General features: G+C 41.6%; 1 pseudogene and 2 gene segments (V, D, J or C); all 3 read left to right on the top strand.

Moving 5' to 3' along the window:
• The first annotated feature begins 3,575 nt into the window (after window positions 1-3,575).
• On the top strand, window positions 3,576-4,201 carry LOC121137800. The segment is given in 2 exon segments: window positions 3,576-3,748; window positions 3,843-4,201. Coding segments are annotated over 2 exon segments (405 nt in total).
• Window positions 4,202-9,855: 5,654 nt separating this feature from the next.
• LOC121137799 lies at window positions 9,856-10,489 on the top strand (annotated as a pseudogene).
• A 1,066-nt stretch (window positions 10,490-11,555) lies between these two features.
• Window positions 11,556-12,149, top strand: LOC110339638. The segment is given in 2 exon segments: window positions 11,556-11,646; window positions 11,783-12,149. Coding segments are annotated over 2 exon segments (413 nt in total).
• Window positions 12,150-18,228: the final 6,079 nt, after the last annotated feature.

Here is an 18,228-nt window from a genome sequence, read left to right as displayed (position 1 = left end):
TGAAGTATTTTACTATCCTCACTGTCCTCTAGTGCCTATGAGTTAAATTTGAGTGTCAGCCCAGTTGTTGCATCAACAATTATCCTAGTCATCTGAAGTTAGAGTTTGTGATAAGCATGCCAGGAAGGATTCATGCAGATAGTTGTGGAGCTTGATCTACTGCTGGCAGATGTGATCTTGATTCAGGTAGGAGTGGAGCTTTGGGATGGAGACTCATTCCTGATGCGTAGGGACTTTGGGATGGAGACTCATTCCTGATGCACAGTGGCTTTGTGAGGGAGAGCAGAGAGTACTTTAGATACATAACTTAGTATTGTTGCCCAAGGTGGAGTGTTTATGCTAAGTGAAATGGGGATCTATATTCTGCCCCCTTTTATACTCCAGAAATGTTCTGAGACGTAAATGTACGTCACTGATGGAGAAGAAGATGCTGTAGGTAACATGGCCCAGTAAGCTCTTGTTGTCTTCCACTCTGCTTCCACTCTCCCAATATAATTCATGGTTTTCCACCTGGAAGCAAGACATATGACAGACCACAGATGCCTGTGAAAATACATGATAGCTGTGAAGTAAATGTCATAAGACTCCATGGTCTTTGTCTAGTGGTCTGTGTCTGGGGGCACAGTTGGGGACTAGTTGACAAGAATCAGCCATAGAGAAGCCAGAAGATGGATAGGGAATTGGACTGGAGAGTGAAGGAAAGAACTTGGAATTTGCCTGCTCCCTTAGTTTCCACCTTCTTTGATCTATCTGGTTACTACTAGACTCCTGAGTGTTATTGATAATAGAATAATCAGATGTCTCATTTATTGTAAACACTCAGTTTTTAGTCTCAGTTCTTTAACCAGATAATTATTTCTGCTTTGAATATTGCTAACTGTCAAGAGAAGCTGCTCTGACCAAGAATGACATCATAGAAGGTCTGTGGGTATAAACATGTTTACTCTAGTTTCTGTCCCTGGTGCTGTGATAAAACAGTACATCAAAAACCAAATTAGGGGAGAAACAGTTTATTCCATCTTGCTTACAGTCCATCACTGAGAGAATCCAAGACAGGAATTCAGTACAGGAATCTGGAGCCTGGGCCTGAAGCAGAGAGCCAAGGAAAATTCTGCTTACTGGCTTGATTCACTGATCCATACTGCTTGCCTTCTTATAGAACCCAGGACCCCCTGTCCAAGGGAGACACTACCTACAGTGGACTTGGGATGCTCACATTAATTATTAATCAAAAAAATGCTTCACACATAAGCCCACGTGCCATGTTTATTGAAGAGATCACTTAGGTAAGGTTTACTTCTTCAAAAAAGACTGTAGTTTGTGACAAGTTGCCAACTCTATACTCTACCTTTGAACACTTGAAATTTGAATATTGATGCAAAAATATTCAATAAAATACTGGCAAATCAAATTCGAGAACACATCAGAGAAATTATCCACCATGATTAAGTAGGCTTCATCCTAGGGATGAAGGTGTGGTTCAACATAAGAAAATCTATCAATATAATCCACCGTATAAACAAACTGCAAAAGAAAACCACATAATCTTTGCACTAGATGCTGAAAAGGCCTTTGACAAAATAAATGATAAAGGTCCTAGAGAGATCAGGGATAACAGGAACATGCCTGTTTATTATAAAGGTCCTAGAGAGGTTAGGGATAACAGGAACATACCTGAACATAATAAAAGCAACGTACAGTAAACCAACAGCTAACATCAAACTAAATGGAGAGAAACTTAATGCAATTCCTCTAAAATCAGGAAACTAGGCAAGCTGTGCACTCTCTACAATCTTTTCAATATTGTACTTGAAGTTCTAGCTAGAGCAATTAGACAACAAAAGGAGATCAAGGGGATACAAATTAGAAAGGAAGAAGTCCAACTTTCCCTATTTGCAGATGATATGCTTTTTTAACCATTATGGCTTTGTTGCAAATTTTGAATCTGTAATGTTGATACCTCCCTTGCTCTTCTTGTTTTATGATGTGTTTTGTCCTTCTTTGGTCCTTAGTACCTCCGTCTACATTTTTAGGTTGTTTTTCTTTCTATGTCTGTGAAAAAATAGTCTTAAAATCATATTCATAAATCATATTAATTAATCTTGTAAAAAAAGACTATGCTTGCAAAAATCAGTATGAATGTACAATGCAGTCACAATAAATATTTGTGTTATATTTTTAAAGTGATTTCCCTTTCACTCTCTAACAATATTAGTGTTTAAGGATTTGCATTGAGCTATTTGATTGGTTTTTAATTATTTTGGTCAGGGTGACAATCTTTAATTGAAGATTTATTCTATTACATAGTTTTATTCTACTATATAGACATCTTTTTTTCCAGCACCAATTGTAGAGAGGGAGGAGGAATGTCCAAAGGGGTGAAGACTGTGCTGGAGAAACCCACAGAAACAGCTGACCTGAACAAGTAGAAACTAGTATCGGACTGACCTAAGCCCTGTGAATATGGTTGTCAATTAGGAGGCCTGTGCACTCTATGGGACCTCTGACAGTGAAACCAGTATTTATCCATAGTGTACAAAAGTATTTGGGAGCCCATTCCCCATGGAGGGATACTATCTCAACCCAGATACAGGGAGGAAGGCCTAGGTCCTGCCACAAATGGTATGACAGACTTTGATTATCCCCCATGGAAGGACTCATACTCCCTGAGAGTAGATGGGGGTGGAATAGAGGAGTCAGTGGAGGTCCTGGGAGCATCTGACACTTCCTAGGTGATCTTTATTCTCCTAACAATTGTGAACGTGTGTTCTTCATTAAGTTATGGAGAAATTTGGAAAAAATGATAGGATACAGCCTTATGTACACAATCTCATTCATAGACTAACCATTTACATATTAAAGGCATTATCTCCAGGAAGGAATAGATGAGAGAAGACCAAGGGGAAGAACTTCATTCTTGATCCTGGAATCAAAGAAAGTACAGATTATCAGATTATGACTTAGTCAATGCATTCTATTGACCAAGGAAAAGCTGCAAAGTTTTCATCTTATGTTTCTTTTCTGGAGGACAATAATATCACCAGCCTTGCAGGTCTCAGGGTTGTAGTTCCTCTGACTCTAACAGGAAAACCTTCCACTCTAGAGTAACATCTTGTCGTGGAGAGTAGAGGCATCTTACTTCATGTGTTTTTCTGTTGCCTCTGGCTGCAGAGCATCCACCAAGGGCAGTATCTCTACCACAGTAGTGGCCGTTCAAATTCAGCATCTGAAGTGTGGGGTGCATTTCAAAATGAATATTCACAATTCCTTCCACTTCTAGAAGATGCCAGAACGAATACCTCATCATAGATAAGGAAAAAAACAATATACTTTGTGAAAGTTTTACATTGTCTATGGAAAAGTGACAGAGCAGGTGACAGGCTGTTGACCCTCAGGACATTTGGTTCCTCATTTGGCCTCCAGGGGGCGATGCTGCAGTCACCATCGTTCTGTCTTCTATTGAAGATCTTCACCAGCTGCTCACATCTCATCTTTCTTGCAGCTGAGTTTTTAGCAAGGGTATGTGACAAGAATCAGATATACAAAACTTCCCAGGCTAGTCTTAGCAGCGTCGCTGTTTTTCTCCAGCAGACCCTTCCTCTCGCAGATTTTCAAGTTCTTGCTTTCTTCAGCCACTCTCCTGCCTGTCCTGTTCCAGACAGTTCTCCCACAGAAGAGCTGCAGTATTCCTGGTGTTCAGCCATGCTCCTGGTGCTCCTCCCGCTGCTGGGGGTTCACTTCCTCCTGAGTGAGTATAGCGTCCTCGTGGTCTCCAAATTCCGGGATTCGGACTGTCCTCAGGGAAATCTGTACTTCAGGTACTGACAAAGATTCCTTCACAGGAGACTCAAGAGCACAGTCAGGGACTCAGCCTGAAGCTCGCGTCACTGTCACTGAAGGATCCTCTCTGCAGCTGAGATGCAACTATTCCTACAGTGCGATGCCTTACCTGTTCTGGTATGTCTGGTACCCACAGCAGGGGCTCCAGATGCTCCTCAAGTATTATTCCGGAGACCCCGTGGTTCTCGGCTTGAGTGGCTTTGAGGCTGAGTTTAGCAAGAGCGACTCTTCCTTCCACCTGAAGAAAGCCTCTGTGCACCTGAGCGACTCGGCTGTGTACTTCTGTGCTCTGAGTGCACAGTGTGTAGGGCTGCAGGGGGAGCTGAACATAAACAAACATGGTAGTGGAGCGCTCAACTAAAGGTCTCTCCTTGGATCTTTGAGGGATCTCTTTCAGCTCCCTTGCACAACTCTGTTCTTGCAACAATATCCACTGTCTGACTTTGTCTCAGAAGCTGTTTGCTTATTTCCAAAATTATCTGATGTTCAATCATAGTTCCATAGAGTGGAGTAGACTGTTCTTATCTGTGTGAATCATGTCTGGGGTGGACATTGCTTAGACTACAACTACACTAAGTGACTGATTGTGTGTGCAAGGAAATACCAGACACTGTCTTCTATTTGTCATTTTATGTCTTGTCTACACAGAAGTGAAAATTGCTCTTCAGGCTTTGTCCTGAGCTTTGCCTTCACTACTGAGTCCTTCATTCTGATTTTTCATGGAAACTCTACTTTGGGTGCCAAATGTACTGATCAGACTTGGTCATTTTTAAGTTATTTCCATCTAGAAAGAATTTGATACATTGTTAGTCAGTATAGATATTCACCAGAATCATGGAAGCTTAGAAATTTGAAACATTTGTGTCAGTGCGAGAAACACTAAAAATAAAACAGAAGAAGAAGGAATTGGCAATTGTTTTTTACAAAGAAATCTTTACATTTATAAAGTACTATCTTATTTTTTATTGATCACAAATTTGTTAAATCAACTTGAGAATTTATGATGTGATTTCTTCAGCATCTTTTATTTGTAAACATTGTTTTCATCCCAGTTCTTATGATTTTACTGCTGGAACATCAAAGATAAATTCTTTTATCCTAATGTAGCAATGCCTTGGTGAAAATATACACAAGAGACATAGTGGACTACCTGACACCCTATGGAATTTTGGTTCCTTCTCCCTATATCTGGGAGAATTGTAGAAGAAGATTTTATACTTCTGTGCTTACAGCCTAGGAGCACAGGATGAAAAGGAAAAGGAAGAGAGTGTTTTCTAGCTGAGGCTTGCCAAAACACAGGAAATGGGTAGGTGTCACGGAGTCATGAAAACATGAGTATGGTTTCCAGCACACACATAGAAAGGTAGGCATGGAGGCTGTGCTATGGTGTGAGCACAGACAGATCCCTAGAGCCCACTACTCAGCCTGCCTAGCATAACAAAGGTTCCATTTATCAGAGAATGCTTGTCTCCAATAAATAAGGTGGACAGATCCCTAATAATGACATTCAAGTTTGACCTCTCACCTCCACATTCATGCACACACATTTTACGCATGTACACGTACGTGCATACACACACACACACACACACACACACACACACACACACGCTTGTCATGGTCCCACAATGTGGGACTCTTGGTTTCATTTGTTGGGAAGAGATGACTAGGTTATACTTTGTCTCCTATTTTTGGTGATTTCATTTAGATTTCTATCATTCATGAGTAAAATTACATATATATATATACCCATATATATACATATTTAATCATTTATACACATTGCACTTGCACACACTAATACACTTTAGTTCATTTCTTATGATGTCTCAGAGGAAGCTGGGTTTTGACTGTTTTCCCATATTCCCTCCCTTATCCTCTCTTTCCCCTCCTTTCTGTTTAATACAAATGTTCCACAACCCATTTTATCTCTTTTACTATCTATTCTATTCCCACCCCCTATTCAGGATGCCCTTCCCTCTCCCATCATCTCCTTTACTATTCCTAATTTCAGAAGAAATACATATAGTGACAAGTCTAGTGAATGCTTAACATCTAATATTCACATAAGAGAATACATACTGTATTTGTCTTTTTCGGTATTTGTTACCTTACTGAGGACATTTCCCCCTAGCTCCATCCATTTACCTGTGAATTTTATGATTTAGTTGATGAGTGATATTTCATTGTAGAAATGTAATACATTTTCATTATCTATCCATCTCTTGATGGACATCAAGGATGTTTACTATTCCTGGCAATTATGAATAGAATTACAATGAAACTTGGTGGGCAAAAGTCTCTGTAGTAGGGTATAGACACTATGAGTATAAGCCAAAATGTGAGATAGCTTAATACTAGCAAAGATCTATTCCCATCTTTATGAGGAACCACACCACTTACTATCATGTTGGTTGTAAGTTTGCAATCTCGGTTGCAATGGATGAGTGTCCCCTTATTCTATAACCTCATCAGCATAAGATGTCATATGTTTCATTGATTATAGCCATTCTGACAGGTACAGTATGAAATCTCATAGATGTCTTAAATTTCAGTTTTCTTATGACTAAGGATGTTGACCATTTATTTAAATGTTTCTCAGCCACTTGTATTTCATCATTCAAGAACTCTGTGTTTAGAACTGTCCTCATTTTTAATTGAGTCATTTCTTGATGTTTAGTCTTTATCATGTGTTCTAATAGGTCTTAATAATGAAAAGCCAGAGTCAGATACTGGGGGTAAATGCTGAAAGGACAGTGAAGTAAAGGAGCCAGCCATAAGAAAGCCCTATTACCTCCACTGAAACATCAGGACCAAGGAAGGATCCTGTCCCTGTGAATCCTCATACTGAATGCCATGGGCTCCTGTCTCCTCCTACCTTATATTCCTCTGTCCATCCAGTCATATCACTCCTGTCTGCATGCCCCTAGTGCTGAGATTAAAGGCCTGAGACTCCAACATACTGGTATTGTGTGAGCCACCTCTGCCTACAGTGGCCTTGAAGTCACATACATCCACCTGTCTCTGCATCCTGAGTGCTGGGATTAAAGGTGTATGCCACCACTGCCTGGCCTCTATAGCTAGCTAGTGTGGTTGCTGGATTAAAGGTGTGTGTCTCCATTGCCTGGCCTCTACAGCTAACTAATATGGTTGCTGGATTAAACATGTGTCACCATTGCCTGACTTCTATGGCTAACTGTTGGCCAGTTTTGCAGTCTGATCTTCAGGAAAGCTTTATTTGTTAAAGCATAAACAAAATACCTCCACTTCAGTTGTTTTAGTTTTGTATATAGTTTAGATATTAGCCCTAAATCAGATGTATAGTTGGTATGAGGTTTTCCCTTTCTGTCAACTGCCACTTTGTTCAAATGATAATGTCCTTTGCCCATACATAAGTTTTTCAGTTTTATGACGTCCCACTTACTGATTATTATTTCCAGTGACTGTGCTACTGGTGTCCTGTTCAGAAAATATTTTACTGTGCCAATGAGTTTAAGACTATTCCATATTTCTCTTTTCTTAGATTCAGAGTACCTGGAGGTATCCTGAGGCCCATGACCTGTTAGCATTGTTTTACAAGAAGCCAGCCAGTTAGACTAGCACTATTTTTTGAAGATGCTGACTTTTTTCTGGTGTGCATTTCTGACTTCTTGTTCAAATGCGATATTTGTATGTGTTTGAATATATATTTGGATCTTCAATTCTTTTCCATTGAATACCATGTTTGTTTTTTCTGCTAATACCATTTGTCAATATTTATGTAGTAAAACTTGACATATGGGTGATGATATCTCAAGAAATTATTTTATTATTCATGGTTGTTTGAGCTATCCTGAATTTTTTTGTGCCTCCATATGAAGCAGAAAAATTTTCCTTTTATATTTCTGTGTAAATTCATGTTGGTATTTTGACAGAGTTTGCATAGATTCTGTCAATTACATTTGGTAGGATGGCTGATTTGCCCAAATTATTTCTATCAATTCATAAGCATGTTAAATACTGTCATTATCTGATGTCTTATTTCTTTCTTTCATGCTTTAAAATTGTTCATATGCGAGTTTTTTACTTTCATTATTAGAGTTTATGCCAGAGATTTTATTATTTTTAAGGCTATGGTGATAGATATTGTTTCCCTTATTTCTTTCTGATCACTAAATATTTTTCCTGAGGTGTCAATTTCTTTCACATTGTCTGCAATGACTAAGATTCGTTCTTCTGTGTCATCTTTTCTGTTGGTGAAGCCATATTTGAGACTTTGATGTGGCTTCCTACAACTTTAATTTCCAGTTTTATCTCAGATTGTGTTTTCTTTAGTAATACTATTTCTACTTTCATAACCTTAAGTGTTTTTTCTTTCATTTTTGTCACTGTTAATTTTTTTTACCGACTTTGTTAAGAGATTTATTCATATCCTCTTTAGGATTCTTGGTCAAGTTGATAATATTTATTTTAATCTCTTTGTTTAGTGATTTGGCTCTATTGTATTTCAGAATATGTTGTAATTAGAGTTAGTGAGTTCTGGTGCAGACATATTTTCTTGGTTATTAATGCTTGTGTTTCTGTGCAAGTGTCTGGGATTTGGATGATTGTGCTTCTATCTGTACTATCTTTGTTCAGTGGGTAAGGTGGGTTCTATGCAAGTGTGGGATTCCTGGGGAATAGAAACAGAGAGAAAGGACAGATGCCTGCAGGTAGCCTGCTACATGTCTGGGGGTAAAACTGAAGAAATTTCAATGTTGGGTGTGCAAGAGAGTGAAGATGAACTACCTGCTTCCTAGGAATCAATGCCCATTTCTTGTAGAGTCTTTTCTGGCATTTGAGTAAAGCAAATCATGTGAGAGAGGAAAGGAAATGCAGCAAGGTTCTTCTGAGTCCATGGTGAATGGAGGAAGACGGAGAGGACGGGCAAGTGGTCTGTCACAGGGTTAGGGATGGTACCAGGAGAACTGAAATGGAAGACAGGAAGATGACCTACTGGTTTCCAAGTTTATGAGAACACTGGGTTTGTAGGTGTTTACAGTTGAGAAAAGGGAAAGGAAATGGGCTAGAATGTGTGGAGTAGGGGTTGGGAAGGTTCACAGGATGGAGCAAAGATGGATGGTTGTAAGGTGTCACAGAGTCTCTAGGGACTCCACCACTGCTATTCTGTCAGTAATTAAGTCTACAAATCACTGGATGCTGTGAGAGTAAACCAAATGTATGTTGCCATCCTTAGTACCAAATGATGCCTGAGCAATTTCCTAAGAGTGGTTCATAAGAGTGTTTGATTCCAGGCCAACATCTCTGGAAGGTGCAAGCATAAAAACATCACTACTATATTGTCAACAAGAACTCACTGTAATGGAAAGAATGTTGATCTCTTGTTACTGAAAGTCCACAAAAGACATGAAAAAGCATTGTCCTGGATGCCAAAGCTCTCAAGGACAAATACTGGCCTAATCATCTGTGTCCAAGAAAAAAGAGGAGTTCCTTGATGAATGACCTGAGCATTCTGTGATAAGGGAGTGAATCAGTAAACAAAGTTCCAGATACAAGAAATGTCTCTCTCAATCATACACTCACACACACACATATGAATACATCACATATATTAATTCATACATGAAAACATCATGTATATACATTTATATACAAAGTATTATACATAAATTATGGTAGATTTAAAGATGAGAAACAGCCACATTAGTGTGTACAAATACCATTCTTGAGCTCTCAGCACTAGGATCCAGATGATATGATACATTGTTGTTTTATGTGTCTGCATCCCTCAAGTTCATAGAACACTTAAGCAGAGGCCTCACTGGTCAAGGGTGCAACCACAAGGTGGCAGTAGACCTCAGTAGAGGATTCTCTTCCTTGTATGCTTGTTGTGCAGGCTCAGGGAAGAAACACAGCCTTTTACTCAGTGGCTGAGTGGATGACTCAAGACGTAGAATTGTTACCAAGAAAGAACAACATCCTGGTAGCTGCTAGTCATCACCACCTAAACTGAATCTTAATTTAATCAGAAGAACAATGAAGACATATAGTTCCACTGTATTCATGTTTCTGTGGCTGCATCTGGATGGTGAGTTAAAATTTTAGATCACAGAATATTCCATGGGCATTTCTGAGATATCCAGGAGGAACTCTACTGTATTCAGCTTCCCTCTAGTTACTGTAGAAAAAGAGAATCCTGCATAGTGATGACCTGACAACCTTTCACCTTCTTTCCATCTCTCTATCTAGGAGTGAGCCAAGGAGAGCAGCTGGAGCAGCTTCCTTACAACTTGAGTATCCAGAGGGAGCCAGCGCTGTCATCAGCTGCACTTACACAGACAGTGTCTCATCCTACTTCCCTTTGTATAAGCAAGGACCTGGAGAGCATCCTAAGCTCATTATTGACATTCGGTCAACTGTGGAGAGAAAGCAGGACCAAAGACTGATAGTTTTACAGGATAAGAAAGCCAAATACTTCTCTCTGCACATCACAGACACCCAGCCTGGGGACTCTGCCATGTACTTCTGTGCTGCAAGTGCACACTGCTCCCCAGGCACCTGCAGCCTGTCCTCAAACCTGCCACAGGGCCTGGAGCCCCATCTACATCTTGTGTTACAGGCCTTCCTGGGCAGCATTTGTCAGTTGTTAGTTGAGAAGTGCCAACTATAGTGTATGTATTAAAAACACATAAAAGGGAAGATAGTTCCAAAACTCTAAAAAATTTTCTACAGTTTTCTCCTTCCTTCATTTTTAATAATTACTCTAAAGTTGAATCAAATTTTGTCATTCCATTTCCCTGGAGGCATCACATGGTGATTGTCACAGAGAACCAGAATACACGGGGCTGCAGAGATGAAGAAACTTCAGCCCTAGTGGGACAACTCCTCCAAAGGTCCCAGGTCACTGAAGAAGGAGTGGTGGCAGGGGTGTAGGAGCCATAGGTGAGGGATGGCTGCAAGGAGACAGTGTTTTCTGGACACAGTGGGTCAGCTGCACACATGAACTGACAGCAAACATGACGCTGACAGCACACAACAGACTTGCAAAGGGTTAGGCCAGAAACAATCCCAGCAAGCAGAGGGAAGGTTGATATTACCACCATTAACTGAGGAGCTGTGGGCAGTTGTTAGCTGCTGGGAAAGAGATTTAGATTTCTTCAATGGTGCAGCCTTGGGTACATACACAATCCTCTACTGAAGGCCACACTTACAGGATTATATGAGAGCTACAGACTGTAATGCAAAGCTAGATGTGTTCATTTTAAATCATAGGTGATTGGTTTTGTAAGGAAGAGTGGATGGATCTAGCAGATGTATAGGATGCTGGTGAATATAATCAAAATTAATTGCATAACTTTCCTTAAGAACTAAGAAAATGAGAATAAGAGGATACATATTTATCAGAAGTATGAGTGTATACATACAACTAAAATATGATATCAACATAATGTATTATGCATATTTATCACATAAAATACTATAGGATATAGTAGTTCAATAACATTGGAGATTTCGAGACCTGCCTCCTTTGGGTGAGGTTTCAAGTTTACTCACAATGTGTTGTGTAGACATCTGTGGTCCAGCTAGAAGAGAAACCAGCAGAGGGCACTGCCTCATCAGATGTGGTTAATGTCTCATCAGGTGGTGGCTTCACATGACAGACTGTCACTGTGCTGAAGAAGAACATTATTTATGAGTGAGGGGTTTCAGTAAGGTCCTGAGGGGACTTTTCCTGTGAGTTCGGTGAACTCAAGAACCAAGTGTCATTGTCTTCTGTGAACATGCTTCCTGACACCTGCCCAGTTCTGCTGCTCCTCTTGATGCTCGGTGAGTGACATTTAACTAAGTGTTGATGACATCATCTTCTTACAGCTGTCTGGGTCTTTACATTCTTTCTCATGTAGCAAAGTGATTTTCCTTATTTATGTATTTATTCATTCATTCATTATTTATTTATTTTCAGGAAAGATCAATGGAGATTCAGTGACCCAGACTTCTGGCCTGGTTACTGTCAAAGAGGGGTTGCCTGTGATTATGAACTGCACCTATCAGACTACTTTCCCAAATATTTTCCTTTACTGGTATGTGCAACATCTCAACAAAGCCCCTCAGCTGCTCCTGAGAAGCACCACAGACAACAAGAGGACAGAGCAGCAAGGGTTCCACGCCACTCTCCATAAGAGCAGCAGCTCCTTCCACCTGGAGAAGTCCTCAGTGCAGCTGTCAGACTCTGCCCTGTACTACTGTGCTCTGAGTGACACAGTGAGGGAGATGCAGGGGAAGCTGCACACAAACCAAGGTGCAGGAGGCTGAGGGGAGGGGCCCTGTGAGGGAGAGCTGTGTGCCTTCTCTCAGTGGAGTTTACACAGCCTTCTGAAAAACAGCAACAAACCTCAGGTCAAATTCCTAGAAACCTACGAATCTGTTGATTTTCTGGCAGGATAGGATGGAAGTCATTGCCAGAGACAACACAATATTTGATCACCAGAAATAATGTCCTCTCCCTATGTGGAGGACCTCTCACAGATAACATCTCCAGGAAACCTCTGTCATGGGATTACTCTCTAGCAAAATGTGTTACAGATGTTATTGATTTAAATTCTCCTTCAGTCTTCTGTCGTTAGGTCAACAATTTAAGACCAAGTGAGGGACATAAACTCTAGCTTTATAAATATGCCTCAGCATCCAGAAGTTATTTAGATTCTTTCTCTCCTTGGTCCATGTTATGGAGAGTTCAGTATATCTTTCAATATCCCTGTTCAATTGATGTGAACAGACACCGTGAGTAAGACAATTTAAAGGAGAAAGCATTTAATAGGGGGCGTGGTTACAGTTTTAGTGGGTGAGCCATACTAATCATGGTGGCAAACATAGTAGCAGGCAGTCAGCCATGTCCCTGTAGGAGTAGTTAAGAACTTACCTCTGATCACCAACAAGAGGCAGTGAGAATGAGAGGCTGGGCCAGCCTGACTTGGGTTTGGGATTCCAAAGCCCACCAATAGTGACATAACTCCTCTGACAAGGCCATACCTCCTGAGAGATAGAGACAGAAACAGAGAGAGTCAAAGACAGGGAGAGAGAAACAGACAGAGACAGAGACAGAATGTGGACTTGGAAAGCAATGCTCATAGCTCCTGTCCCCTGGTGTTTGCATATGGTACAGTCTTTTCCTGTGGGCAGCACCTAGAATGCTGCAGGTGACACTTCTGAATTCTGTTGTCTTTTACAAGGAAGACAAAAGGACTGCACAGTAACTAAGACTCTCATTAGTTTGATGTATGTTTGACTCTGAGTTCGTCAAAGTGAAGACTGACCCTCAGGGTCCTTTCCTGCATGTTCCACACACTCTCTTGCATTTCAGAGCCTCAAAGCCAGTCTGTCTCAGGAATGGAGGCTTTCAGACTGAGTGTGGGAAGGATGGAAACCCATTCCACCTGAGGAATCACTGAGAGCAGGACTGAGGAAGCTGGGAGCTCCGCTGCCCCACCTCAGAAGTACAGAACTGGACACAAGACACTTGAGACTGAAGAGTAAGAGACCAGGCATGTGCAGTGAGGACAACAGTATGGAGAAAGTGGGATATTGGAAAGTGCTTCACTTGTTTTTAATTTTACAAAGAAGAGTTCTAATCTCTCCTTCAGTTGAATTTTGACCCTGAGAGACAAGAGATGAGTAGCTGCCACTCAGCCCTATAGCAGCTGCTGCAGATGCACAGATGCAGCCATCAGCCTGGTCACCACATGGGCTCTGCATCCTCCTGCAGCATCAGTGCTGTATGGGGAGCTCACCCCAAGGTCGGGTCTCTGTTCTGAGTGAAACTTCACAGGGTTCTGGTGCAGCATTTCTTTCCTCACCAAAATTTCACTACATTAGAGGGTAGTGTTTACAAAGTGATGGGTTGAGATGTTGCAAGGTAGACTGGGAATTATAGTTGAGGAGACTTCATGTTTTCTATCAGTTACTAGTCTTATTTCTCAATTCCAATGGAATGGAGGATATCCAATTAAAAAATAAAGACAAACAAACAAAATCTTGGTGAGGAGTTTGCAGTGTGGCCCAGTGAGTCACACAGTGTACCCTTCATTCCGTGCATCTTTTCTTGCAAGTCTTCCACGCCTCTGGCTTCTCTACACTGCAAATAATGGACCTTCACCTACACTCTTCTTGGATTTCCTATAGATGCTTTGTGTCAAAGAGATCCTGCAGCTTTGGATCTGCAGATCAGGGCTCTTCCAATGGTCCAGCAGTTCATAGAAGAAGAATATTTTAGGATGAGATAACTCATAGCACTGGTTCTGTATCTGGGTGGAGGCTGTGGTTATCCCACAACCTTTCTTCTTGTAACCTCTCAGGAAAGCTCTCCAGCAATGTTGCACGTAGTTCATCCAATGCAGCAGGCAGAATGTAGAGAGGTCAGTTATCCTGCTCTCATGACCTCACATCTAACTTACACACACTTGGACCACAAGGGACAGATCTACCATTTTCTCCAGGTAAGCTGACTGGTCCACTATTCCCATTGCTGCTGTTGGTAAGAGGATGATACAGATATTCTGCTCTAATACCTTAGAGGCCAACTCTCTCACCAACTGAGGTGATATACTCTCAGAAGGGGCAGGCATCATTTTTACACCCTTGCCAACACAAAGTAGAAGGGGGATGAACTTAGCTCTTCTGCTCCCACACCCTCAGGCCAGCTCACCTGCACTGCCAATAACAAGGTAAGATCTAATGTTCTTCTCAGTCCAGATGCCAGACCAACTCTCCCAAGTGCTGCAGTTGGGGAAGTACAGGTCCAGTTCTCACCAGTGGTGTAGACTGTGAAGGGTAGGGTTAATTTTGTGTTAACATATCTTGTCTCAGTGGTAACAGGAGCTATGGACATCAATGTAACTGAGGTTTTGGTAGGGCCATAGAACCAGAGATGGCCTTTGATAGTAGCTTAGGCATTCAGGACACCAGGATTCCTGGTGATAGCACTGACCACTCAGATCTGTATGGCCCTAGTAGGAGCACAGTCCTTGGACATGAATATGACCCTAACTGATGGCCCAGACCCATACCTACTTCTGTGTTGCCCTTGGTGGCAACATAGACCCTGGACATGAGTACAGATCCTGGCTGTCTTTGCAATATGGAACAAGGATAAAGCCCAGGCCTGGATGTCACCATGGTCATACTCGCCAGTGCAGGCCACTCAGATAGGTATGGACCCAACAGCAACATTTTCCCAGATTGTCGACAGGATTCCAGGAATCTACAATGTAATTAAGGGCAACAGGATCCTGAGTCAGAAATGCAGTCTCTGACTGTAGCAGGGCCCCGGATCCACACTTAGTCCTCAGCAACAGTCCCTGAGCTGGTCTCATCATGGTCTTAGGTGAAGCACATGCTTCTAAAACACACATGCCCTCTTTGAAGGCATGTCCCTTTGACACAAACATGGTCACAGTTATGACACTGCTGCAGGTTGCTGCAAGGCCCTCACTGGTAAAAGGAGTTAAGTATATCAGCAGAGATACCCACAACTATGTCAGGCCCATGTACAATACAAGGTCCTTGGCAACAGATAAGCCTGGGACATCATCCTGGCCCCAGGTAAAAATAGGACATGGATTTATATCATACTCCCTCAGTAAATGTTCTCATTTCCTAAGAGGCTTTAGAGTCATAATGTTTTCATTCTTGTTAACTTGGTGCACATGATCATTTCATGAAATGTGTATAAAGAATGCTATAGTATAGGGATAGCTAAATAATGACTACAAAGATACAGTAAGCATACTTTTCAATCATGCAATGGATATCCACAGAGTTGGTAACACCATCCACATACAAAGATATGTGCAGCCAGTGGAAATAACTACTTTTCATTTTAAAAACATCTGTATTATTATATATTTGTTATTTATTTTTAAACCCTTTAATCCCAAAACAATAAGTTTAAAATGAAGAGAGAGCTTCTACATACTTCTTCTTTCTGAAATATTGAAACTTGCAACAGTTAGAGGAGACAAAACAAGACAGATGAAACCCGTTGGAGGGCACAGTTGTTCCAAAGTGTGATGGCCAGCCAGATTAAGCAAAACAGAAAATTTCAGGGTCCCTGAGAGACCTGGACTCAGGAGAATAAGGAAAAGACCAACTGAGCACATGTCATTATCTGGTCTGCAGTCACACCCACCAAAGTACATATCTACAAATGCATGCATCACACAAAGACCATTTAAACAATAAATCAGAAGAAAAAATGAAGGGGACAGCAAGCTGAATGAATAGTTGAATTTAGATTATGTACATAAGGTGTTTCAATGAGACCCATAATACTGCTGTTTTCTTGGGGAATGAAATTCCTAGAGCAGCACACAGCTTAGTCAAAATTTGTAGAGGTGGTTGAACAAAATGTTCTCTTGAAGACTCAATTCTGTCACCTCACACACAACCTGTAAAAGTTCTCCCACATCTATGGTCAACCAGTCAGTTCAAGGGTGGGAGAACTATCCAACATGAAACAGGGCTGACAAGATGATACTCAGGTCTGTCAGTTTGAACCAAGAGTTGAGAGAAGGAAAGAGAACACACTAGCGTGCAGGAAGCTTTCAGCATGCAATCACCTGCTCATCCAGTACAAAGAATGAACATAAGCTCTCATTAATAGAGTATCCTTCAAGCCAGCACATGTCAAGGCCTTTTTATATGCATGTTGAGAGCTCACACACTTCTGTCCCATTCCCCAGACAGTGATTCAGGACACAGGCTCTGCTTTTCATTTGGAGGGAGCAGAGCAGCCTGTGCCCACATCTCACTATTAACCTGGTTCAAAGTTCTGCGTCTCTGATGCACTCGGGGAAATTATTTTAGGCACCAGGACCCACTGAAGGGTTAGCCTCATGAACTTGGGAAAGCTTGACTTGACACTGTGGTGTCAAGAATGACAGCAGAGATCTGGCAGTAATGACTACCTGTTGTTCAAATTTTTCTTCGTGTAACTGGCCAGGATGGCACTCAGCTCAATTCACTCATATTGTTTACTCTGTAGCTTAATGGAGAGTCCCTACAATTTTTCCATCTGCTGGTCCTGCTCAGTAAAGGAGGAGTGTTGGGATGGTGTCACCCCAGTAGTCCCTGCAGGTAGATAAAGACAAGTGAGCTGGAATCCTTGTATGGCATAGGGCCAGGGGAATCTATGCTGAGTTCCAAGAAGCCCATGGAAGAGGTAATGCTAGGGACCCAGTGAACTCCAAAGAGAACATTGCAGCTATGTTCATACTGGTGTCCCTGAGCTATGACTCTGATGGGAAAAACCATGGCTAGTCATGTGCTTCATTCCCTGATTCAGTCCGCTGTCCCAGGAAGCATAACCTGCCCCACACATGTATATTTGGTCGTCAGTGTCACCTCATATTTGATGTTGTGCATGTATGTCCTGTTGTCCCTAGAGATTAGCAGCACCAAGACCTGATCACATGCTTCTAGAACAAAAGCATCTGAATGTCTGATGCCTTGAGGCATGGACAAGGGGAGGTTTCCCCTTCACATTAGCATCAGATTCCCATGGAAATTACAATGAAGGGCAGCCACACGCCACCTTGAGTGGGACACTTCATTAGTCACTCCTTTGGTTCCGTTGGCCTTCCTTTCCTCTCAGAATGAGATTAAGGATCTCACAGAAAAACACCTGCATGTTTTCCCAGTTCATGGCTCTGTCACTCTAACCATCAGAAACATTAACTATGGGCCTGCTCTGATGTAACCCAGAGAAGCAGGATAAGCCCATTGCTTCCCAGATGCTCCCAGATATGAGATCCCTACTGGTAGATGTATCTCAAGCTCCACCTCCTCCAAGAAGCTACCTATCCACTCACCAGGGCTTACTGTGCCTTCCCCAGAACCATTTATTTCTCCATGTTTTACACTGAGACTGAAGGTCACTTTCCTTTTGCCTCCCTCAGGCTCCCCATGTTCTCAGTTCTCTCTCCCAAGCACACAGCTCAAGCATGCCAACATGTCTATGGACACTGAAAGTATAACCACGGTCACTTGGTGTTCCCAGAGCACTGGTGAGATCATAGGGAATACCAAAAGTCTCTCCACGATACAACATAATTGTCCAGAAAAGGGTCTATTAGGGTCACCAGCAGTCCTCACCTACATACTAACTAGACTTTCTGGAATTCACTGGAAGCCATAGTGCTTTTCCCAGGAAGTAACCCAGATACATAAGGGAACACCTTCACCAGCTCCTCATTACAAGTCCGATCTCTCTCTGCTTCATTAGAATACATTCACTACTTCATGTATGGAAGTTGAAGACTCACATTCTAAAGCATCCCAGGAAATGGCACATCCCTATCCAGGGATCTCTTGTCAATAAGAGGAGCAATAAAGTTTTCTAGGTAAACAATTCAG

Source organism: Mesocricetus auratus, unplaced genomic scaffold, assembly GCF_017639785.1.
Source record: "Mesocricetus auratus isolate SY011 unplaced genomic scaffold, BCM_Maur_2.0 Super-Scaffold_100707, whole genome shotgun sequence".
Taxonomy (NCBI): Eukaryota; Metazoa; Chordata; class Mammalia; order Rodentia; family Cricetidae; genus Mesocricetus; species Mesocricetus auratus.
Note: the sequence above shows the minus strand (reverse complement) of the source record. Positions and strands in the feature narration are given on the sequence as shown.